This window comes from Paramisgurnus dabryanus, chromosome 19 (genome assembly GCF_030506205.2).
Source record: "Paramisgurnus dabryanus chromosome 19, PD_genome_1.1, whole genome shotgun sequence".
In the NCBI taxonomy this organism is placed as follows: domain Eukaryota; kingdom Metazoa; phylum Chordata; class Actinopteri; order Cypriniformes; family Cobitidae; genus Paramisgurnus; species Paramisgurnus dabryanus.
In genome coordinates, this window is record NC_133355.1 from 19,703,759 (window position 1) to 19,730,197 (window position 26,439).

Below are 26,439 nucleotides of genomic sequence, written 5' to 3' on the forward strand. Positions count from 1 at the left end.
TAAACCATTCTCTGCAAGCATATGAAAAAAATAGGTCATTGAAATTTGGCTCCCCTGTGATGTCAGAAGGGGATAATACTGCCCCTAAATCTTCACTATCCAACCACTGCACTGCTATTTAGTCCAGAGATCAACTCATTTGTGTTTTATAAGACACCCAAAAATGGCAATTTTTATTAAACCTACAAAGTGGTAATTTTAACATAATAAATCTTCTTTGTTATTTTGAGCTAAAACTTCTGTACATACTCTGGGGACACTAAAGATTTATTTGACATCTTAAAAAAGTCTTGTGAAATGTCCCCTATAAGAGTAAGAGTAAGGCCATTGAAAAATACCAAAATGTAAAGTTATTTTGCAAGTATTTAAAGCATATTTTGACATATCCCAACCCATTCTCACTCCCCAGACGTCAAAATCTGAAGCATGTTCAAACGCCTACAGCATCAGTATGAAGACGCGAAGGGTGCCCCTATGCGTCACTATATTGACGAAATGCTTTCATGCTAATCCCTCAGCGTTGGATATAGACGAAAGGGCATCCCAGAAGGGGATGCTGTCACGTTATGCGACTTCAATGTATAGATCATGCCGCTTATGGACGTTAACTACTCAATTTTTGTTCCAAATTTTTTACCATTGTCCTTGGGGTTGGGGTTAGAACGACTTTCTGTTACATAAAATTTCACCCTAACCCAAACCCAACTCTTTAAACCTAACCCCAAGTGACAATGGTTTAAAAATCAGAAGACGAAAAGTATAAACCAGTATAGACATCCTAACACAAACTGGAACTCTAACCCAAACACCAAGCGACAATGGTTTAAAAATAGGAAAAAAATGAGTAGTTACTGTCCAGAAGCGGCATGCTCCTGTCGATCGTCGCATACGTGACGGCATCACCTTCCGGGATGCTCTTTCGTCTATATCCGACTCTGAGGGATTGGCATGAAAGCAACGAAGTTCCCATTTTTGTCGATTTAGTGATATGACTGACTCTGAAGGTGTTTGAACATGCTTCAGATTTTGACGCCTTTGGGAGTGAGAATGTGTTGCATATCTTTGAGGGCAATTTGCAAAGGTTAGTAACCAATTTTATCAAATTTGCGTGTCTCATGGTTAGTTTTTATATGCATGTATGGTCATGAGACAAGCAAGAACCAAGAAGATTTAAAGTTATAGACAAGCTGCCATATCTGATCTGTGTGTTGGTAAGGATATACAATGTATTGAATGTGGCGTGAGGGTGAGTAAAACATGAGTGTATGTATAGTTTATATATTTCTAAACTATTATTTTAACATAGTACCAGTTTAAGGCTTTAGCTATCAACAGTGTAGGTTAAAAGGAGCTTTGTTTTTTCTTTGGTAAAATATAAGCAATTATTTTCCGCATTAATCAACCTTTTGCCACCCAATCTTTTCTTTGCCACAAAAGCATTTCTTTAACCCTTAACTCTTGACACACACACACACGCACGCACACACACACACTTATCATCAGAATTACAGACTATGCACTTTCATCACTCTCTCAAGTTCAAAGGTCAGCACTCAGAGGAGATGAGAAGAGGAGCAGGATTAGTCAGCTCTGCTGCAGGAAACAAAGACAAAATCCGCAGGAATTTCACCTCCTCCGTAAGCAGATGAGACCGATGGGAAGGGATTACAGGGCAATGGTTTGATAAATAAATACTTTAAGGATATCATGGAGAATGGAGAGCTAAGCCCTTAATTAGATTTTCCACTGACCTCTCCTCTCTTTATCTTTCAAACACTGAGTAAAATGCTTTGGATTGAGAAATGTCCAATGAGCAGATATTCATTACAAGCTACTCGGATCTCTTGCTCCTTACTGTGGAGGATCAGGTATAGAGAAAGATTTTAGACTCAAAGTTATGGTTTCATAATGTCTCAAACGCTCTGGAAACTTGCTTTATTTTCTGAATCTATTTGGTGTCACGCACCACAATGATATGCTTTAGGTTTAAAGCTGTGGCAGATTCATCACAGTATTGAATTTTAAATATACGATTGTTAGTTGAAAATTCCGTTTTTGCTGGAATAACAGGTTGCATCTGTAACTTCATTTTAAGCACTATGGGTGTGATTATGTGCTATGAAGCTTTAAGACAACAAAAATGTAACAAAAAGAATATTGACTGACTGCGCGAGCGAATGTGCACCGTTTTCTGATGCTTTTTCAACAAACATGCTGGGCTTTGTTCATCTACAATGGGTTTTTGCACAAGAATGACACCTTTTTTAAAAGACTGTTATTGTAATTACAACGTGTTTCGTGATGTGTAATGCCTAGTGAGCATCTGGCTTATAATTGTGCTTTTTCTCATCCTTCCTGTTTTCATGTAAACCCGTTTAAATTCTTTTGACTTACAGTGAAGAAGATGACAGAACTGAAGTCCAGAGGGGTGAAGATGCTGCCAAGTAAAGACAACCATAGCAAGATATCAGTTTGTAAGTTACTATTCATGTAAATAACAATAGATTTTGTTTTTTTGACAGTTAGAATGTGTCCCTGGATTGCTATTGTTTGATGTTATTGCAATTACATTCCTATTAATCAATCGTAATTCTAGATGAGGTGAAAAATCCTTGAGTAATGTTATAAAATATCACACTAGTGGTATAGTATATGTGTCACTATATGTGACCCTGAACCACAAAACCAGTCATAAGGGTCAATAATTTTTTTTATTTGAGATTAATACATCATACAGAAGTTGAATAAATAAGCTTTCCATTGATTTATGGTTTGTTAGGATAGGACAATATATGGCAGAGATTAAGCTATTAAAAAAATACCTGAAAGTGCAAAATAATCAAAATATTGATACAAATCACCTATAAAGTTGTCCAAATGAAGTCAGTGGCAACACATATTACTAAGATACAGTACTGCGCTAAAGTCTTAGGCTACCAGCTTTGTTGTTTTAGCAAAGTTTTAATGTCTATCCATATTTATTTTTCCATTCTTTTTATTAAGATACAAACAGAAAGTAGAGGAAATACACATAATTAAAAATTAAATAAATGTCTTCTTTAGGCATCAGTCAGTATTTAGTGTGACCGCTCTTGGCACGAAACACATCTTGAGCTTTTTTTTGAGGAGACTGGAGTCCCAAAGTCATTTTATTAGAATAAGAAATTAGGATTTAATTTAATTTAGGTTAAAGAGATCCTGCAGTTTCCCGTTATTGATTAAGTGGAAAAGGAGTTTACCCTAAATACTTGACATTTATACTGTTTTTTTTTTATTATACATAACACATTTTCCGTATTTTCCGGTTGTATTCTAATAAAGAGACTGAGAAATAATTATATATGATTACTATACAATTGCAAAAACAACACATGTAATGGTAGCATGGTGGCCTAAGACTTTTGCACAGTACTGTATATGCTCCCCGTCTCACAAAGTTTCGTGATATAGTCACGTATTTTTTTGATTCTTTTTTCGTGCTATTATCACGAAATTTCGTGTTTTTTCGTGATCGTATAACGAATTCCTGTTTTCGTGTGATTATCACGTATTGGTTACTCAACTGCTTTTTCCTATTTTTAAACCATTGTCGCTTCGGTTTAGGGTTAGATTTGGTGCTTGCATTAGAATGTCACTTTATATATTGGTTTATACTATTTTTTCTGATTTATTTTTTTAAATGTCGCCTGGCGTTAGGGTTAGAGTTGGGTTTGGTTAGGGATGTCATTTTATGTAAATCTAACCCTAAACCGAAGCGACAATGGTAAGAAAATAGGACAAAGCAGTTGAGTAACCAATACGTGATAATCACACGAAAACAGGAATTCGTAATACGATCACGAAAAAACACGAAATTTCGTGATAATAGCACGAAAAAAGAATCAAAAAAATATGTGACTATATAACGAAATTTCGTGAGACTGGGCTGGTATATACGGTAGAAAAAAAAAAAATATTTTCATGAAACATGATCTTAACATAATATCCTAATGATTTTTGGAATTAAAGAAAAATGTTTTGACCCGTACAATGAATTGTTGGCTATTGCTACAAATATACCTCTGCTACTTAAAGGCGGGGTGCATGATCTCTGAAAGCCAATGTTGACATTTGAAATCACCTAAACAAACACAACCCACCCCAGTAGAATCTGGACCTTCTTTTGATAGACCCGCCCCACACATTCGCAACCCAGGCAACAATGTTGTTAGTAGACACGCCCCTTAATGCTGTTTGTGTGTTTTGGTAGTTGGCCTGACTCCCTTTACCAAAGTGTTTTTCAAAAATCATGCACCCAGCCTTTAAGACCAGGGCACATATAGTTGTTTTTTTGCTGGAAATTAAACAGAAATTACTAAATCAAATATTTTTAAGTGATACACAAAAAAAATGGGTTATTAAATTGACTTTTTAGAATGTAAGTACTTCATCCTATTGAATTATTAATTTACATATTTGGATGTTGAAGCTGATGAATAATAAATAAATTATAATTCTGACATCGAGCCCAAAAAGCTCAACATTTGGTAAATGTAAAAATGTCAAAGGTATTGTAAATGTATCATTCAGGGATATGACTGATAGGAAGGTTATTCCAAAACATTGTACGCTGTCCATTTACAGATGTGGCCTTTAAAAATGCGCGTCTCTGAGACCAGAATGCCGCGGAGACTTCCGAAATTCTGCGAGATCCCGCAAAAGGGGGTTCGGTGGGGGACGCAGGAAATATAAAAACCTGTAGAGGGCAGGCGTGTTTCTTGTAGGCCATACTGACGACAATGTGTGTGCTCGACTTCATGCTGAGCGTATACTGTATGATATTGAAGTAACATGACACGGATTATCGATGTTTAGGCGATAGACTTTGATGTCATACAAATGCATGCTTTTTGGCAAACACACTAAATTCTTTGTTGCACTTAGTATAAATGCCCATTGCACGTACAGTCATCTTAATATATGTATGCGCTGTTATGCTGGCAAGAAGTGGTTGACGTCACTTTGCTGTTTTAATAGAAATGTTAAATATTCAGCAATGCCCTTATTAACTTCTGGAAACAACCGCAATGACAACGCATATAAAAATGTAGTTTTTTATGCGCCACCTGGTGGATTTTCTGTGAAGCGAAACACATTAAGGGAAAATGGAAAGTAGCCCCCCCGAAAACACTTGCAGAATTCTGCGTGACTCCGCGAGACGATTTGGCGAATGCCACGGGAGAAAACGTGCGTTTTTAAAGGCCACATCTGTAAGCTCAATACTCATGGTCGACATCAAAGTACTCGTTCATTAAAAGAGTGAATTATTTCTGAGGTTTAAACATTGTGAAGTACAAATCTCATTTTCATAGTGCAAATCCATTTACACGAATGGATGAAAGAAGCGGCGCATTACTTCAGCATACTGATGCCTAACATAAAGCAAAACCTTGACCACTAACATTATCTCTATTCTACGCTGCGTCAATTGGAGACAAATGGAGCTATTTTTCTCCCTAAGGCCAGAGGGGAGTCGAAATAAGTTACAGTTTCATTGTTGGCAAACAAAGAAAGGAAAGACTTATCGAGGGTAATTGCACCCTGTGCTGAGACTCTTCTCCTGCCTGCGTTCTTCTGTTATGCCGTGAGGCAGCCTTTATTTACATTTCTATTACCTCTGCATCATTGTGAGAAAATGTCAGCCTGTCTATGTGAGCATGTGCCCATTGAGGGTGTCATCAGGGATCCCGGTACCATCACCATGGTGGCCAGCGTCTCCAAGGCAGCGCTGACAAGCTTGGCCTTTTGTACCGCATCAGTATGCATGAAGGTCGGCACCCAGACACGTCTTAGCCAATCAACACGTGTCACTTCAGGTTTTCCCACTGCTATCCTCTTCAATCCGTCCAGTTACCTATTGCAGAAACTGAAGCGGCGTCTGACCCGCTTGACCCTGGGTGTCATTTCCACTTCCTGCAGGGCTGGATGACTTTAGCTTGTTGTTTTATGCAAAATGTAATGCTTGTGATGTCTCAAAATATAATTGCATACTTGAATGAAGAGAGTACTTTACTGTATAGTATGTTTATATTTGCAGAGCACTGTTGTAGAATTCAACTTATGCGCGGATGTCATTTAATTTTTTTAATTATATCAAAGGTAAAACATTTGAATATTGATTAGATATTGCTAACTGGTAATGTTATACACAAAAAAATAAGGATGGATTTCTAGCAACAAAGTATATATTTTTTCACTTTATTTATTATGACTCAACTTGTATACTTAAATGTTCTAATTTCTTTGTACGAATATATAGTTAATTATCCAGTATATAGCATGACTATGATATTTAGTTATTCTGCCCACTCTTCATGATTGATCTAATGCAGGACTATTTGACTCCACTATTCCTAAGTTTAGTTTTTGCACACCTGAATAACCAATTCAAAACCTTCATGATGACTCTCAAATTAAAGTGTCAGAGCTAAATCCTGTAAGAAATTGGCCCTCCAAGACTAAAATCGGGAATGTCCCTGGTTTAATGCATTTAAAGTCTTGCTCAGTTACTGTGGTCTGCACAATGGACATGCTTTTGTCTCCATGAATACATTGACATGCTTAATCCTCACTTCTTTTGCAGTATCACAGATGGGTGTAGCGCAAGGACACAACATGTGTCCAGACCCTGGAATCCCGGAGAGGGGCAAAAGAAAAGGCTCAGATTTCAGGTGAGAAATGAGTTTATGGATTACTTATTAACAGAGTCCACTGAGAGGACACAGAGGAGAGGGGAGAGAAAAGTGCAGTTAATTTAGGGTAGTTGTAATGCCAGGATGATGAATAGCAAGAGTTGCAGGAGGTGGGCACCTGTTTAATTTCTCATTGGCCTTTTAATTCTCTGAGCTAGGGAGGATATTTGATCAGCATAAACATGGGCTGAGGGCTCCCAAAGGTTAGCGAGAGGGGAAAAGAGAGCAAAAGAAAGGAGAGAGAAAAACAGGAAGAAATGATTGGAAGGTTATGTCTTATACAATACACTTTTGAATATAAATGTGCTACAACAGGTTTTTTAAGACAACTATTTTTGGTCAAAGAACCTTTGAAGAAGATTAGAAAGGTTTTCCCAATATTAAAGGTCTTTATAGAACCATACAGGCAAAAAATTGTTCCTCTTTGACAATGTGTAGCACCTTTACTTAGAGTGTATGGCAAACGATTGTGTAATCAGATATGGATATCAAAATGTTTGCCATTGCATATTGAAGGATTAAGAGCTTGCTTCTGTAAGTGTGTCAACATGAAAAATATAATAATTTATTACACGGCTCATTGGAATGCTTGATTCTGATTGGCCAGCTGCAACAATTGCATGTTTGTTTTTCCCAAATCAGCTACTCAAAACTTATAACACACAGTAACCCGAATGCTGCAAAGTGCAGTTTAAAACTACAAAAAATTTTATCTTAATAACATATATGACATTATATTGGCAAATAATTAAACCAAAAAGTGTGTTCATGACATTTGAACATATTGTCTTAGTAACAGGTTCTCCTCGCAGGAGGTCTGCATTCATTAAAAATATATATATATTTAATCGATATTTAATGTTCCTTACCTTACTTATAAGGGAAATCTGCTTCGCGCCGGTTCCTGATCACACTGTTTGGGCTTATTTTTGCAATAACAACCGGCGGCCTATACTGTACATTATCCCTTACTTAAATACCATCACAGTAAAATGTTTTTAAAGTGAGACCACAACATCAATGATTCATAAAATCCATTTGCTAAAACTTGATGATATTTGTGGTTTTGTTTTTCTAACATCCTGGAAAAGATTTCACAATTTTTTTTGTTAGTCAAGGGATAATTCTCAAGAGGATGTTGGAGACTGAGGGGAAATCATAAACAAAATCATTCCAATTAAACCCAATTCCAGTTTAGTGGCGATAAGGGAACAAATAAAAAGAGCATAAAACAGTATTTTGTTTGGGTATCCTTTTAGTTACTTAGTTAATATTATAAAACTAAAAGAAAACAAACTATTATTTAGATCTTAAGAAATTGTGGGCTAATAGGAGTAGTATTTTATCTAATGTGATGCACTGCATGGTAGGAATGACTAAGGTAAGAAACCAATTAAAACCATCATTTATAGTACACAAAAAAGAAGCATCAGAGAGTATTTACGATGAAACAGAGTTTTTCAGACCTATTTAATACAAGAGAAGCACAGCTACAGCAGTGTCATTTCCAGCCACAGTGCTACAACAGAGGCCTGTTGTTCAGGTTGGGCTGTCAGCATCCCCCTGCGGGGTGAATGGCAGCGCCCAAGAGGATCCTAACACGGACAAATGAGGACAATCCGTTTTACGCTTACTAGCTCTCAGGGCAATCGCAGCTGGGAAGAGAAAGACAATCGAAACTTTTTACCAAAATGTTCTTAGCTCTGGCTAGCGGAGCTCCCCTTTATCTTCCACCAGGTGATGGAAATTACAATGCATAGTCCTGGAATCACACATCAATTTCTCAAGGTCTGTCCATTACCCTGATCAGACAGGATCCTCTGCTCCAGGCTGGAATGTGGGGGTATTACCGAAGTTGTATGTGATTTAGCCATGAACAAAATAGACACAAACCTGAGAGAGTGAGAATTGTTGTAAAAAGAGCTTGAGTAGTCTGATATCATCAATTTGCAAAAAATAAATATATAGTACCGTGCAAAAGTCTTAGGCCACCATGCTACCATTAGATTTGTTGTTTTTGCAATTGTATAGTGATCATATATAATTATTTCTCAGTCTCTTTATTAGAATACAACTAGGAAATACAGGAATTGTGTATGTAGTATTAAAACAGTATAAAGCTGAACTGTCAAGTATTTAGGGTAAACTCCCCTTCCATTTAAGCAATAGCAGGCAGCTGCAGGATCGCTTAAGTGAAATTAAATCCTAATTTCTAATTCTAATCGAATGACTTCAGGACTTCAGTCTCCTCAAAAAAGCTCAAGATGTGTTTTGTGCCAAGAGAGGTCTCACTAAATACTGACTGATGACTGAAGAAGATTTTAGTTCTGAAAATTGATTTGTTTTTAAGTTTGTGTACATATTTCCTGTATTTCTGTTTGTATCTTAAACAAGAGTGAAAAATAAATAAGGTTGGACATTAAAACTTTGCTAAAACAACAAAGCTGGTGATGGTGGCCTAAGACTTTTGCACAGTACTGTAAATAAAATGGTGGGGAGAGAAACAAAAGGGAACCTAAAAGGAAAATCGTATATAAACTCCAAAAAAGAGTTTGTTTTCAATGCGCAGTTGGATAAAATATGGACAAACTTAGCCATTGGGTTTAAATGTACCTATTATAGGTTGTTTGAACATATGATGTGGTAAAATATGGACATTTTCTACATTAATTTAACTCATTGGTTGAGTTTGAATGTATTTTCAGCTTGATCTCACTACAATTCGTACATATTTTACAAGTTGGCTAATTCGTATAAATTCATACGAAGTTATTCGTGGAAAAATGTATGATTCATGAAAAAACACCAATGAAACCAAACCCCGTCACTGGGGTCAAGGCAAATTGTACAAAAACGTATGAATGTGGTTGTATGTATTAATACGAATAAGCCATATCCTAAAATATATGCGAATTCTTGTGAGATAGCGTTGGCATTTTCCCCAATCCAGAATTTATTTTGTGTTCAATCCACCAGGTCCTGCACATTCAAGTTTTCCCATTGCAAATACACTGTTAGAAAAAATTGTCAAATTGTGTACCCTATGTATACATTTGTACCAGTATGTACCTTTGAGATACTAATAAAGCTGCTATATTAAGGTGCAGAGCTGTACTTTATGAAAGGATACAGCCCCAGGGGTACATATTTTAACCATTTTTTTCTGACAGTACATTTGAAGAATGTAGAACGAAACCATTTCACCTCTCTGGCCTCAGACTTTTGAACGATATTGAAATACTATTTTGTTTGAGTGTTTGAAAGGTGCTTTAATACAAACGTCACTGCATTCAATGTATACATTTTAATCGATTCATACATTTCCTAGAAATATTCTCACTGTTGCTCTCACTGACCTGTGTTCTCACATGAATAAACTATGTATTGATTTTCCTGCGGTGTCTAATCTTCAGTCTCCTCTTACAGGCGAGGTGCTACCGTTCACTTTTCTTGTGACGAAGGATATGAGCTTCAGGGCTCCAAAAGCATCACCTGCCTGCGAGTTACAGACAGTTACGTGGGCTGGAGTGATGACCGGCCAATCTGTAGAGGTATGGTGCTTTGAAACAATACTGCATGCCAACAGTACTATCATCAATATGCTTTACTTTCCAAATCAATTACATTACATTTATGCATTTGGCAGACGCTTTTATCCAAAATGACTTACACCCATGCATTTTTTCAGTATGTGTGTTCTTTGAGATCAAACTTTTGACCTTTGCACCTGATGCATTTATCCTCAGAAACACAATATCTTTGCATCTTTCCAGTCAAAGGGCTCCGATTAATGTCTTCACAATCGGAAAAAAACTAAGGGATGATAGAGCGGAAAAGAGGAGAATGATAACAGATCCCCACAGCTGATTCCCTAAAGGAGGAAGAGATGGTATCGCTTAGCCAGTAATCAGCTTATTTAGCTTCGGCAGGCTCCGATTAATTACTTTATTGAGCTTTACTTAATTTTGGACTTTAATAGGCTAGGACAGTCCCCAGGACCATTCCTGCTGCATCTGTCTCGTCTCTAGAAAGATGCTACACACCATACTGCCAAAAAATCGTGCGTTGTTTAATTTCATGGTTGGGTCAAATATGGAGAAATATAAATTAACCTAGAAACCATACACCCAGCATATTTTGTCCAACCATTACTTGACACAACTCAGCATTTCCTTAGTGTTGTTTTGCTTATGATAGCTTCACTTCCACTTTTGTAATGATTGTGCAAAGGGGTCATGGCATGAAAATCTGACTTTTTGCATGTTTAAGTTGCTATAATTGGGTTCCCAGTGCTTCTATCAACCTAGAAAATGTGAAAAAGATCAACCCAGTGACTTAGTTTTGGTAAACCATTCTCTGCAAGCACATAAACAATTAGGTCATTGAAATGTGGCGCTCCTTATGATGTCATAAGGAGCTCTTATTATAATAATACCGCCCAGTAATCTGCACTATCCAACCACGGCACAACCATTTAGTGCAGAGAGAAAGAGAGAGAAAAAATAATTCACAGCACAATTGAATTTCAATTGCAACAAACCACCATCAATCATTGTGATCAGTGTTTGAATTTCATCAGCTCATTTGCATTTTAAAGGACACACCCAAAATGCCACATTTTTGCTCGCACCTACAAAGTGTCAATTTTAACATGTTATAATAAATTATCCATATGGTATTTTGAGCTAAAACTTCACATGTGTACTCTGGACACCAAAGATGTATTTTATTTGTAAGATGGCCCCTTTAATTCATAATGAGTAACATTCTATTGTGGTGTCCTACAGGATAAGTTATCTGATGCCACAGGTCTACCATATACCGTTACTCTCAAATGCGCCCACACACATACAAAGTTGGTTATTCCTGCTGTCTTCTCCTTCATATCGATTAATTTCTCCTATGCTGCTCGGCCAGCTGTGGTCTATTAGCCTTTCATTAGAGTAACATATCCCTTCTTCAGCACTACCAATGGCCTCTGCCACAGCGGACCCCTCAGGCTTGACAATCTTGGGAGGAAAGTTAGTTGGCCAGCTTTTTGATAGATTGCACCAGTTGCCGTTGCGTTTTTGATTATTTAGCGATCAGTTTTTGGCACATCTCTGTGGGCTCGTGGAAAGAGGGAAAATGGGCCTGGAATTGGGAAACTGTCGGACTCACCAGAAGGCCCATGTTCCCTTATCAGCACCATTACTCATGTGAAAGGGTTGATATTTGGCTATTGTTCCCCAGGATCCTTTTCATCATCACTTGCACCTTTCCACCACTAATGTAGAGAATGATTATTTGTTTTGTTTTATTGATTCAACACTTTAAATGCCAGGTCATTTTTCAGAAACGGTCTATTTTAATTGCTCGCTACAGGACAATTGGAATCATAGGAATAACATTAGTAATTGCCACAGGAATGCGTTCATAAATCACAGACGTTTATTACACAAATATAAGGATAAGAAGCACAATAACTGTTTGTCCTTGAGGTTCTCTCTATCTCACTCTCTCTCTTTCTGTAAAAATGTACCTGCAGGACTTAAAAGAAGTTTTGTTCCACAAAAGAAAGCTATAAACTACATTCAGGTCTCTTTTTATTGGATATTCTGAATCAAACAAGACGCCCAGAACCCTAAAACACCAAGCCAACCTGAAGTCCACCACAAATCATCGGATATGAGAGATATGTTTGTGGGAAAATGAAGTCAGCATTTATAAAAGCTCTTTAATGATGGACATTTAGGTTCAGTGGTCTAAAGTAACTCTTATGGAATGATCCCCTGCCATTTTCAATGTTTTATTCTCTCATTTTGATCTACCATAGGGTATATTTACGTCTCTGGCTCTGAAAGTGCCTTGAGAAGTGAAGGGCGTAAATAAACCCAGTCTCTCTCTGATCCAATTCAGCCTAAATAAGGTTAAATTTAGTGGTGGGAAAACTCCTCCAGAGTATAGGAGTGATTGTATTATTGCAGCACTGACCCCAATAACCAAACTACATCTGGTTTGTTTCTCAGTTGAGTCCTTGATAAGAAATATAACAATAATAATAGGTTTTAATTTGTATAGCCCCTTTTACAGGCTCAAGGACGCTTCGCAACAACAGTTAAATAAGATTCGCAATTGCTTGTGCAACTAGTATCTTAACATGTTAATGGAAGATATAACAGTATTATTATTTATTAATCGTTGCCTTGAGCCGGTTCACACTAGACAATTTTTGACTGTCCTAGACATTGTGAAACATTGGAAATAAATGATGATTTCTGTGATCGTAGTTCCTATATGGTGGTCCTTCGTCGTATAATAAGATGGCTGTTAAAGTCTTGTGACCAAAGATAGCTTGATGATCCTATGACCTGTTGCATGTCGTACAATTCTGCATTTTTGGATAAGTTGCAATAAATCATTTTTAAAATTGTGAATTTTAAGTTTTTTTATTCTTATTAATAATATAAAAGCACAAGTTAATGCAAACAATTCTGAAGACATTATTATATCGCAACTCATGTACAGTATACCAATATCTGAACAAAAATATTTTAGTAGCCAAAACATTTTTTTTTCTGTGCAGCAATGATACTAAGAGGTAATAAGCAGTTTCCCATTACATGTTAACATTAACACATGTTAAATGTTTCAATGACTGTGATTACCCAATCCAGACCTTTACAACAGAAACCCAAGATAGCTCATATTATGTTGAAGGTGAAAACAGGGTCATTTGGCCCTGATGTTAATTAACTTTTCAAAGATTTAACTTTTTAATGTCAGTCTACCTTAAAGTGTTCAAGAAAACTTTGCAAGAGCGTGTGTGTGTGTGTGTTTCTGTGGAGCGGTTGGCCCTAAGGAGCTCACCTCAGACATAGCTCATTAAGAGCTGCAGCTGGTCCCAGACCTGCAGAAACGTTCATTTACTGCAAACACACCGACTGTGCCCTCCCTTCTCATTAGACATAGAGTGCTTTCATTCTGGGAGGTATTTAAAGTCCTCCTGGAGGCCAAGAATGTCACACAAGACTTTAACTTGAAGAAAAGTCACAGAAAAGTCAAGCCCCCAACAAGTTATTGCTAAAGTCCTTGAACATCTAGCTCACTCGGTGGGCCAATCAAAACCAACAACCTGGTAACCTTAACAATAATCATGTATAAATATTGACTGCAGTCGTGTCCGTTTAAGATTTTGTGTGCATTTCATTGGTCTGTAGGGTAACAAGCCAATCACAATCTTTGGTATTGGTATGGATATGGTGTATGATTCAACAAACACATGCAGGCTTTGTGGTTTGGGGTGCATAATGGTAGTTATGTTGTTTTAAAGGCTTACAGTTCTGAGCCTGGGTTGATGCGGTATTAATTGTATTTCATTACAAAACAATAACATTTGTGTTTATTTTATACTTTTAGGAGCCCTGTTGATGATACTGTGATTGCATAATGAACTCTAGTGAAGACTTGAAGATATGGATATTATTTGTAAATGATTTGGATGCTTCTCTTTCAGCTCCGATGTGTGGTGGGCAACTCCGTGGCCCCAGTGGTGTCATCACCTCACCCAACTTTCCAGTACAGTACGATAACAATGCTAACTGCACTTGGATCATCACAGCATCCGACCCATCCAAGGTGAATACCCCCAAGATTCATGAAACACACAGTGTTAATAAGAGTGAAGAGTATGCTGTCTAACATTAGCTTCATGCTCGCAATACCTAAAAATGCATCTGCCTGTGATCTGTAGCACGCAGGGAGATATTGAAAGATACAACCCATTTTCACTCCCCAGGCGTCAAAATCTGAAGCATATTCAAACGCCTTCAGCGTCAGTATAAAGACGCGAATGGTGACCCTATGCGTCACTATACCAATGAAATGAGAACTTTGTTGCTTTCATGTTAATCCCTCAGCTTCGGATATAGGTAATAGTGCATCCCAGAAGGCGATGTCGTCACGTTATGCGACGTCAACGTATGCAAATTTGTACCATTGTCCCTTGGGGTTACATAACTTTCTGTTACATAAAATTACATCCTAACCCAACTCCAACCCCAAGCAACAATGGTTTAAAAATCAGAAAACAAAAAGTATAAACCAATACAGACATCCTAACCCAATCCCAAACTCTAACCCTAACCCCAAGTAACAATGGTTTAAAAATCAGAAGACAAAAAGTATAAACCAATACTTAAACTGACATCCAAACTCTAACCCCAAGCGACAATGGTTTAAAAATTGGAAAAAAATTGAGTAGTTACCATCCAGAAACGGAATGATCCTGCCGATCGTCACATACGTTGATGTTGCATAACATGGTGGCATCACCTTCCGGGATGCCCTTTCGTATATATGTGACGCTGAGGGATTAGCATGAAAGCAACAGAGTTCCCATTTCGTCGATATAGTGACGCATAGGGGCACCCTACGCGTCTTCATACTGACTCTGAAGGCCTTTGAACATGCTTCAGATGTTGACGCCTTGGGGAGTGAGAATGTGTTGCAAGATAATATCCAGAATGTGTAGACTCATAAAAAATGAAACATGTCTATTGTCTCCTGCACTCATAAGCAGATGCTTTCTAAAATCTCATCATATCATTCTTTTACACCTCCAAAATGTATGATCTGGAATGATCTGCATGCTCTAAATCTGTACCCACCAATCAAATAACGCTCGGCTCAACTCACAATTCGTTTGAGTACTGTAGTTTGAGGTAAGTTGCAAAACTAGTTTAAATAATAGTTTAGTATGCATAGCAAAGCATAAAACTCAAAATAATCCAATTTAATTATAATGAACTTTGTTAATTATAGTTGATTATTACCAACATTTCTCTCAACTCATCCTCCATCTTATATATTTTTCACTGAATTTGATGCAGTGCATTATGAGATTGCCTCCTCCATTTTAAACATATTGGATGCTAGCTTACATTTGGGTAAAATGATGTGTTTAAGGAGACAGCATAGGATGACTAAGGTTTGAAACACCATTCAGATCAAGATTATGCAAATGATGCCCTGTTTGGAACAGAGTATTGAGTGTCCTAATAGAAAGAGAAAATAGGGTGTATAAGGGAAATAAAAGAAATACATTGGAAAATAAGAGTAAACTACATGAACTGGATAGCATGGGACTGACAAGACTGTGGCATACCATGCAGTGACTTTGGAGTCTAGTTCAAGGCCATTTTCCTTATTGCTTGCCAGATTTCTTTTTTTTTAGCTTTCAAATAAATTTGACCCTGTCTGTGAAAGTCAAACTATAGTTTTAAAATCCAATTCTGAGATAACAAGCACTAAATCTCAATTTCAACTATTCATTTCACTATGATTTCAGTCTTTGACATAGCCTTAATCAGTCAATATTAAATATATCAAGATTATATATTCACAGAATGATCTTCACATGTAGTATGATTTTATGTATAAAACACTTAGGGCCAGATTTACTAAATGGGGCAAATTAGCGAGAGAGCACAATTCCAAAAAAGCACAGCTGGGAGGGATAATAAATGTGGGTTATTTACTAAAAAGGTGCAACAGTTGATTTCCAAAAAGACCAATGCAATCTACTAAGAGCAGCGCAAATTAGTTCAGGGTCACAAATAAGCAGAGCTGATGAGTTGCGCGTGATCTACTATTGTGTGATGCGCTTGAGTTCAGCACAAAGGACATCACAGCTAACCAAGCCATACTGTAGGACAGTGACAAGTGAAAGTTTACAATAAGTTTTGAAACATCTGGTTTTCTGTGATTTTTCCTAGTTACTCCTCTTTTATCTCCTACAGCAAATAAAAAAAATGGCTTGGCAAACAATATTTTTGAATAATATGGTCCCCTGGCATTTCAAATAAACTGTAACATGTAAAAAATCCTCTGCCTCTGCCACACGCTCACTGATGTTTCTTTTATCAGCTACAATTAGAGCCATTTCAAGAGCAAAATTATTTAAGACGTTTTTTTCTGCGTTAAATAATTGCGCAAAAACAGTAATACCACACACGCAAACATTAGTAAATCATGTTGCGTGAATCAACTCATTCCGCGGCAGCCATTTTTTTTTGTTTCCCGCCAGAATTGTTTTTGATTTTCACAAAAGTTTCACAAAATGCCTTCCAGGAAATTTTTCGTCTCTAAAAATATATAAACCTACAAATATATAAAATGAAAGAACAGACCCTATGCTTTCAAACAAACAATAAACAAACAAAAAGCTTTTTTTCTCTGCTTATAAACTCTTAAATATGGGTATTTTTCTTCAAAAAAATTTTTTTTGCAAAAAGCTGAAATAATTGCATTTTTGTGAAGGTATTTCATTAGTGGTCAGATTCAGAATGATTCACCTAGTTTAAAATGAGTAAATAACGTTTTAGCTTCAGTTTTTTCATAAATTGGGTCTAGTGGATCAGTAGCGGAGTGGCCATCGGGAGAGTCGGGACATTTCCAGGTGGGCCGGTAGTGTTTTAAGGCTGCGGGCCGGTCTGATAATAGGTATTGCAAGTTATATAGCAACCCCGTCTGGCAGCCTGATGTGCGGCCGCTTCCCTCTGGTCAAACTGTGCAGTCTCTTTGCTCAACACAGTAGGCTATATAAAAGTGCTTAACCTGTTCGGCAGGTACAACCATGTTTAGGATTTTTTTAAATATAGGGGGAACATTGAACGGCCCCACTCCAAATTGTATAGCCTGTTGGCCTTTGATGTAAAAAGCTGCGCGGCCGAACGCCTGTTTGTTGCAGTACATGTGCGGTCGGATTAATAATAGATGAGAGTATTCAACTGCAATATATAAATATCCTCACAACATTATTTTTCTCAAAACTTTGACGAAAACTATTTTCAAATTAACTTTATTCTTGCAGTTATTCAAAGATGTACACATTATTCCGCATATGATTGAACATTAGACGAGAGTATATAACGGCAATGAACGTCTCATATGACAATAAATATCCACATATAACTTAAAAATGAAATGAATAAACAGACAAGGAAGCAGGATTGGCATGTAAATTGTATTATTATTAGCGGAAAAACAGCAATATTACTGAAATAATCTCTGAGGTAAATGCGCCAAACACTTTAAAATAAATAAGTAATAACAGTGGCAAAAACTTGATTACGATTTGTATTACCCTAGTTTTACTACAAATAGGCTACGAGGCCTTTTTTTTACCACGGTGGGCCGGTGGTATATGAAATTTCCCGGTAGATTTTTTGGTCCCACTCCGCCCCTGTATTGGATAATCGTGGTATTGCAGATTAACATAAAAATTCGTCAGGAACACGTTTTTTTATGCAAATGTTTTCTCTTAATTGACAAGATAACTCATCAGTGGCTGGGAAAGAGTTAAATATTGTCATCCCATAAATTTGCAATAATAATAATAGAGTCAATAAAGTCAGTCGCAAAAATAACTAGACCACGCCTTTTTTAGCTCTAATTATTTATGTCTTTAGTAAATCCTGACAGTCGTTATTAAACGCCAAAATGATGGTTTGTGATTGCGGAAGCTAAATCTGTCCCTAAATCTAAAAAAATGGGTTTTAACAGGCAGGGTCACAAATAATTTTACAATCTCTTTCTTCATCAACCTTATTCTTTGGGAGGGAGAGGAAGCGAGAGATTGAGGGTAAATGGAATGGGATGGAGCGTGCCTAAGGCATGAGGTTAGCTCTGACTTTGTGGCCATGACTGTATGAAATGTACCTGACAATAGGCTTTTTATTACACTGCAGCTGGTTTGGTGCCCAAACCAAATACTCTCCCTGTGTGCCTGTTTAACTTGACGTCGTAGCATTTGTTGATGCATGCTGAAAATTGTAATTTGATGTTTTTGTGTGAAACACTTTCTTCCTATAAAGTTTATAGTTTAATCTGTGCTCGAACCTGGTTGGAAACAGGAGAACAGCATTCTTGAAACAATTAAACCGAAACAATATGTTTTGCTTTTCTGTTTGGTCACTACAGAAATGACATGCATACACAAGTGACATGCATTAACTATATTTAGTGCAAATGAATGATAATAGCTTCGTGGACAGTGCTCCAATGCGCCTTCAATGACCCGAGTTTGATTCTCACTAAACGGCCATTTCTCTTCCCCTCTGTCTGCCATGTATTTCCTGTTAGCATATCATCTTGTCAAAAAAGAAAGTCATGAAAAGGCCACAAAATATTACTGAAAAGACAAGAAATATGAGTTATATATGTAAGTGCAAAAAATAAACTGTTATTACATGTCGAAAGGAAAAACTGTTTTGACATTTGGTAAAAAATATGACACTTCCAGTCCACCCAAACCAAGTCAAGAAACTGAAAATACAACTAAACAAAACAAACTTGTGAAAGTTCAGGCATCCCATGAACCCAAAATGTAATGCCTCAGTGCCACATTCCCCTGAGCTACATTTAAAGATGCTCTCGTCCTCCACAGATTCATTCCAATTATGTCATCCTTGGTGCCTAATGACGAGTGTTGGAAAATGGTTGAGTTTGTAGCCATAGAAAGAGACGAAAGAATGGCGCTCTGCAGGGAAGGCAGCATGTGGGATTGAATCCCTTGCTCACAGACAAACATTAGCTCAGAGTCTAGACACTGGGTTTCAGTCTTAGATGGAGGGATCCCCTGAAGGCATTGTAATAGAAAATGATTTGTTCATGAGAAGACAAGGCTGATTGCTCGAGTTGTGTTCCTCGATTTTAATTATCAGCCCCTCTTTTGTTTGTGCTTTCTGGATACAGAGGACTGGTATTATCAGCTACTTCACTTCTTCTGGGACTTCCATTTTGACAAAAACAACAGATACTTCAACAAGTCCCACTTGCTGCATGGTTTTGTGTTTGAGCTTTATCACTTACAGCTGTGTGACTTTGTTCAAGATGTCTTTTGACTTTTGTCAAGTGTTTTTTTTTCTAGTAGTTATCGCAATCCGGTAGTTCAATTGTCTTGGGTTGGATTCCTAAGAAATAAATGTATGTTTTTAAACAACTATTTAGGTATTTTCTTAAATATATATATATATAATTGATAAATATATTTACATGCGCGAATGCATTTAAACTGTTCAAGCGGCAAACTAGGGGCGGTAGGTGCGATTTTTATGCCTGAAACACGGTTGGTGTAAACGCAGCATAATCCCTGGCCAGGAAACCGCCCAGATATCACTTAAATCTGTAAAAGTATGGTTTGAGTCCAAATAGGGCAACAGTGTGTTTTCACAGTTGTTGGTGTGTAGTCCTTTTATAAGAAAAGCCTTGAGTATACATCCACATTCATGTTTTGTGCTCTGCCCTGTATCAACTCAATGGGCCGAGCCCTTTGCATCATAATCTCTCAATCCACAGAGCTGTCAATCATGATCACACACTGGTGTCCTAATGCAACAGGATAAGGCCAGACTCACCCAAGGTGGGCTGCGTACCCTCTGTTAAGAAAAGATAGAACCGGATGTGGTAAAATACAATGAAATTCTGTTTACTGGTGGTGACCTGGAGTGCTACCACCCCACCCTTGTACTTTTTGTTGTGGAGTGCATTTGCCATAAGACAGAATGCAATTTGCATTTATATAAGCTTTTTCATTAGGAGTTGGTCTCCAAGCACTCCAAAAACATTAAGAATTTGGTGACAATGTGGCAGCCAATTTGAAATGGTAGACTAGACAGAGTGTTTTATTTATTTTATTCTTATATTTCACACTGTTCCTATTTCTGTTTATGAGGTATAAGCGCAAGATAGTAAAACAAGCCTTCATGTTTAATTGCTTATATTTTACATCTCTCATTTTGCATAGAAATGCACACTCTTTTGTCTCATTTTGGAGAAGATGGAGAATTATGCCCTTTTGGCTCTTCATTTCCCCGCACAAATTATGTTTTTGTCTGCAACCGCCAAGAAAGTTTTTGTCCTTTGGCCATTGCAAACTTTGTAAGTATTTAGCTAGTGGCACATGTATGACGTTTTATCAAAATTATTTATGATTTTATGGCATAAACCTTCCTGGATTTTTTTAGTAGTTGTGCTTGCTTATGTTTTACACACAGACATAAAAATATCAGAACAAAAATACCACTTATTTCCATTGAAAAACCCATACTGCACACACACACACACATATTAAACTTTAAAAAAGATTAAAGTGTACAGGTTCACTGCTCGTCTCTTTGGTTAACCAAGGTGCTTTCTGTGTGCAGGTGATCAAGCTGACTTTTGAAGACTTCGAACTGGAACGTGGCTATGATACGCTTACCGTTGGAGACGGAGCAGTAATCGGCGATCAGCGGACGGTCTTTCATGTGTGAGTACTTTTGTTCCTGTTTGGCTTTCTTCTCCATTCTCTCTCAATCTCCGCCCTGGTCGCATCGCCCACTCTTTAACTCTTTTCTGCGTGCTAAACCCTCCGCCCCATCATCTTCTTTCATCTCCCAGCGTCCTGTCTGCCTCCTTCCCTTTCGTTTTCTCTCCACCTCCGCTACTTCTTCCCTTTCACTTTTTCCATTTCATCTTGTTTCATCAGCCTGCTGAAGAGAAGAATAATGCAGAAATACCCCAAGCTTTATTGTCAATCACCAAGAGTCTCAATGTTAGGACAAGATCACTCCTGCCGCAAAAAGCGCATCACATATTGATGTCCCATTATGCGGTTTTCCGCACCAGATGCTCCGGAAACGTTGCTGAGTGTGTTGTTATTAATTGCGCTGAAATTTATGGTCTTCATAAAGTTTTATGGATGCCGTTTTATGCGCGCTCTCTGGCAGGGCCGTACAGGAGCTCGTGTTCTTTTTGATTGGCCCGGGGTCCCTGGGTGCTTTCACTGTGGTTACTCAGTCCCCCGATGGTCTAATGTGGTTAATTATCAGATTTTGAAAGCCCTTACGGACTGATTCTCTAAATCCCTGCAGGCTACCGCTGGGAAAATCAGAGACACCCAGTGTTCCCTGAAAGCTGCTAATAGCCAAATGATGCCATATGTACAGTAAGGACAGTGATGTATTATTTTCATTCATACTGTGTGTCTGATTTTAGGTTGTCTGGAAGCACAACACCAGATCTGGTGGTCAGCACCAGCCATCAGATGTGGCTTAATTTTAAAACGGATGACACCAGTGGTTCTTTGGGCTTTAAGGTTTCTTATGAAGGTGAGTATTGGTCTCAGTATTCTTGTCTGAATTAATGTTGGTTGACAAAGGATTTTATTGCGAAAATGATGAGAGGAAAACATGCTTTACATTAAATGAACTTAAATTATATTTAACCCCGTTAAACAGAATGTTTACAATGGCTGTGGGCAGGGCTTTATCAGTGTGATGTCACATTAACAAGATAATCCAAACAGCATGTCTAATGAGACTGCTTTGGTTTAATGTGGATTAATAATGAAGGAGAGGGTGACATTTTCCATTTTTTGGATGTTGTGTTAAAACACTGCTAAAAAACATTTATGTCCAAACACCTTGTAAAAATGGATTTTGCATAATAGGTGCCCTTTTAAAGCTAAATGAATGGCAATTTATAAAAATACAAATTAGTTCATAACATTGACTCATTTAAATTCTGAGCAATGCATTGTCTAATATACTATATGTGCCAATAAATAAAAAGTATTAGGTACACAATACCTTTAGATGTGTACTTTAAAAACACAATTTTTTATAGCTTTTGAGCGATTTGCATATACATATGTTAATTACCATCTCAATAGAGTACTCACACTTGAAGCTTTTAATTCTGGTAATGTCACTGCACATTGATAACCCTTCACCATAATCAGAAATCACCCTGTTCTGTTTTCAACCACTCATCTCTCATTTAATCATATGGGTGGACTTTGAAGCCTGATTTGAATGCATATTTACTCTCGGTTTACTCTATGGGAAAATGAATGGATGTGATATCAGGGCGAAGCAGGTTCGTTGTAATGAGGTCATCTGTTTAGCTGCAGATGCACATAAGGAAAAGCAAAATGTACCCACTTCCTGTGGGGAAACTTGCTTCATATGTCTTCCGAGCAAATTTCCCAATTTTCTTGTGCTCACGGTGACATGCTGCTATTTGATGCACTCTTGGGGGATCTGTTAAGAGTACAAGCACAGCATGTTCTTTTTATTTCCTTTTCATTTTCTGTTTTTCACTTTTGCCTTCATACCTTCTGCACATGTGGTGCGGGTCATCAAAACAGACCGTGGTCGTTTAACCTTGCAGAAATGAGGGTCTTGGGACGAGAAGGATATTATGCGAAGAGCGGCTGCTAATTTTCTGTTTTCCGAGTGTGAATCTCTACTATATGTCTGATCGGAAACGAGAGGAGCGTAGGGTTTATTTTGGCTTTCCTTCAGAACAGCACTACAAGGGGCGGTAGGAGGCGAACAATTAATGGATTGCAAACCAACATTTGCTGTCAAATCCACAATAAGCCACCAGGCAAAAACATTAAATGAAAGTGGAACAATGTTCATACCCAGCATGATTAAAACAATGAGAGACACTAAATGAAGCTGAGGATTCTCTTTGAACCTCTGCCTGCTTGCCAAGATTCAGCTATATAATGTTGCATCTTAAGTAGTGCATATCTAAGCATAATTGCTCGAAATGTTCAGTGTTCACCATAGGCCCTTGCACTTTGTGTTAAGCTAGGTCTCTGCACTTACATACTCTTATACCCTCATGTTCACTTTAAAATGTCATGTTATCTTAATCTAATGCTAATGTACATTGTCTTTGTGAATCTTCAATAAGAACCGAACATTGTACTATTGTTGAGTGGGTTACATAAATCACTTTGTCCATTTGCAGCTGGTCATATAATTAGAATATCATCAAAAAGTTGATTTATTTCACTAATTTCATTCAAAAAGTGAAACTTGAAATATTGATATATTTCAAATGATTATTTATTTTAATATTGATGATTATAACTGACAACTAAGAAAAATCTCAAATTCAGTATCTCAGAAAATTTGAATATTGTGAAAAGGTTCAATATTGAAGACCCCTAGTGCCACACTCTAATTAACTCAAAACACCCCCAAAGGAATTTAAATGGTCTTTCAGACTGGTTCTGTAGGCTACACAATCATGGGGAAGACTGCTGACTTGACAGTTGTCCAAAATACAACCATTGACACCTTGCACAAGGAGGGCAAGACACAAAAGGTCATTGCAAAAGAGGCTGGCTGTTCACAGAGCTCTGTGTCCAAGCACATTAATAGAGAGGCGAAGGGAAGGAAAAGATGTGGTAGAAATAAAAATAAATCAACTTTTTGATGATATTCTAATTATATGAACAGCACCTGTATAGGGTGTTACTAAATATACAACATAACATTAAATAATATTATAAATGATATCTTATATTCTTATAATATCTAAGATTAGTAGATAAAATAAGTAACAAATGTTACATCTATTTTTAACCATTTTACAACCAAACATCAGAAAGCTAATTTGAGGGAATATAAATGAAACAGTTTGTATGTAAAATACTTTGTTTGCAGTATTACACTTTAGATCAAGGAGGGTTTAACTTTTTGTTATTTATAGCACAGTACTGTTGAATGCTTTATTTTGATTGGTTGAAAAAGGTTCCACCGCTATGCATATTTCTATAAAAGCACAACTAATATATAGACAGCAGACGACTCCCGGCCAGAGCCGCACTGGATGCGGTGCAGATCTGGCCCAGAGTGTTCTGCTGTCTTGTTGCATGCATACTATGATGAGTAACACAACATTGTAACATTACTTTCAAAAAGCAGCGTTCCCCTATTCTGAAAATAGCTGATAACAAATTCCTCTTTATCATTTTGAGTAAGTGGAGATGTCAAGTGCATTTGCTCTTCAGCTGTACACTAGAGGATTAAGGTGTTTAACATTTTCACGTCCATAACTTTAAATTCTTTTCCTCTCACTCAATCTTTTTTCCACACATTTTCTGCAGATATATTTCATAAGTGAAGCCCCCAAAAGACAAGATGAACTCTAGTTGAGCGTTTGCTGGGAAAACTGCCAATACACTTTCATGCATGTTAGTGTTGTTTTGTACTGTACAGTTCTTCTTGTGTATCTAATAAATTTACAGTCATTTGAGCTTTCTTTCCTAACAGCAAGGCCATGGTGATTGCAGTGGCCTACTTGCGACCTCATGTGCAAAATAATTTTGCTTGTTGTGTAAGAATAAACAAAATGATTTGCATTATTAGCAATTCTTCATAGGAAGTCAGTGGCTTCCATCTGCGTTCTTGCATTAATAAAAGGGAAAATGACGGATGAATAAATCAATGGAAAATTGAAATGGGTAAATAACAAATGAAAGCCGTCATGACAGCTCTCAGAGAAAGTGTGTTTGTCACCAGGCAAAAGGCAACCGTAACAAAGTGTTAGCTGGGAAACGTATGGTATCATTCATATGAATACTCCCACTGGAATAACTTTGCAGTGTAACATTTGTCAAACAAGGAGACAAGGCCAGGAGTATGTGCAATGTACTCGATTGCTTAATCTCTGAATATAATTGGCTCACACAGTACAAAGATTCAAGGTCAGGTGGGGACTGACACACATTCTGCTACAAATGCAATGTTTTCTATAGGCTGTTAAAAATAATTATAAATATTATTCATAAATAAAATATTATTAGCCAGTATACACAAGGTTAAGCTCTTAACCTAATTGAAATGTTTGCATAACATTTCTTTTTTATTATTGTTTTCATGATTTATTTCTGTTTAAAGATCTTCTCGTTAAATCTCTTGTTCACCTCAAGTTTTTTCTCTCTGTTGTGTTTTCTGGCATGTTGGCCTTGTGCTTCTAAATGAGCCCTGACATTATGAGACAGGTGACGGCATAAGGCAACACAGAGAAAAAGACAATTCATTAAGAGAGCGAACCGTTTTGAGACACAAGTGAAGCAGCAATGAAGGCAGTCGGAGTGAATATGCTTTGCTGTCAGAGAAAAATATAAATGTATATATCTTATAGATGTATCTTTTCTAATTTCATAATGATAGACTCTTTCAAGATTCCTGTGTATAAATCATTACTTGAAAAAACATTTAGCTGTGTGGTGGTGAAATGGAATTTGTGAAATATATTTTGTGAATTAGTTTTTGTCTCACTAATGAATATTTATATCTATTCATTGCTGTGATGCATACTAATAGGCCCTTTTTGTAACTTGTATTTGTAATCCAAGTATACTTATGCTCGTTTTCCTTTATTTTTTAAGAAATCGACCAGGGTGGGTGCGGAGACCCAGGAATCCCGGCCTACGGCAAGAGAGAAGGCTCGGGCTTCCGACATGGAGACAAGCTGTATTTTGAGTGCCTTCCAGCCTTTGAGCTGGTAGGAAAAAAGAACATTACCTGCCAGAAAAATAATCAGTGGTCAGCCAAGAAGCCAAGCTGCGTGTGTAAGTGACAGACCTTACCCAAAATGCAATACATTTCACTCCCATCTCATCACACCTGGGAGGCTGATGCACCATTATTACTGTCAAAAAGTGAATGTAATGGCTGCGTCTATTGTACAGTCTGTCCCTGCTCCCAGATATTTCCTCTCAGCGGATGAGCCATTAAATCATTTGCTACTGTATAACTCAAGTTAAAACCAGATTAGACTGACAGTTCATTACAGTCATCATTTGGGCCATTCAGTTGCTTTATTTACTCTTAAAACATCAGAAAACTGAATTGAGGGAATATAAATGAAACCGTTTGTA

The 26,439-nt window shown here is 37.3% G+C and overlaps 1 protein-coding gene and 1 long non-coding RNA gene across 2 annotated transcripts in view; one reads left to right on the top strand and one right to left on the bottom strand.

Moving 5' to 3' along the window:
* csmd2 (CUB and Sushi multiple domains 2) overlaps positions 1 to 26,439 on the top strand; it is a 364,270-nt gene that overhangs the window by 175,536 nt on the left and 162,295 nt on the right. Inside the window, exons 7-13 of the mRNA XM_065292427.1 lie at positions 2,397 to 2,474; positions 6,623 to 6,710; positions 10,158 to 10,282; positions 14,227 to 14,348; positions 20,918 to 21,021; positions 21,750 to 21,862; positions 25,948 to 26,130. Coding sequence (XP_065148499.1) covers positions 2,397 to 2,474; positions 6,623 to 6,710; positions 10,158 to 10,282; positions 14,227 to 14,348; positions 20,918 to 21,021; positions 21,750 to 21,862; positions 25,948 to 26,130 — 813 coding nt within the window. The remainder of the gene's footprint in view (positions 1 to 2,396; positions 2,475 to 6,622; positions 6,711 to 10,157; positions 10,283 to 14,226; positions 14,349 to 20,917; positions 21,022 to 21,749; positions 21,863 to 25,947; positions 26,131 to 26,439) is intronic.
* The window catches only part of LOC135781863 (uncharacterized), an 84,251-nt gene that overhangs the window by 11,263 nt on the left and 46,549 nt on the right, over positions 1 to 26,439 (bottom strand). The gene's annotated exons all lie outside the window — the stretch shown is intronic.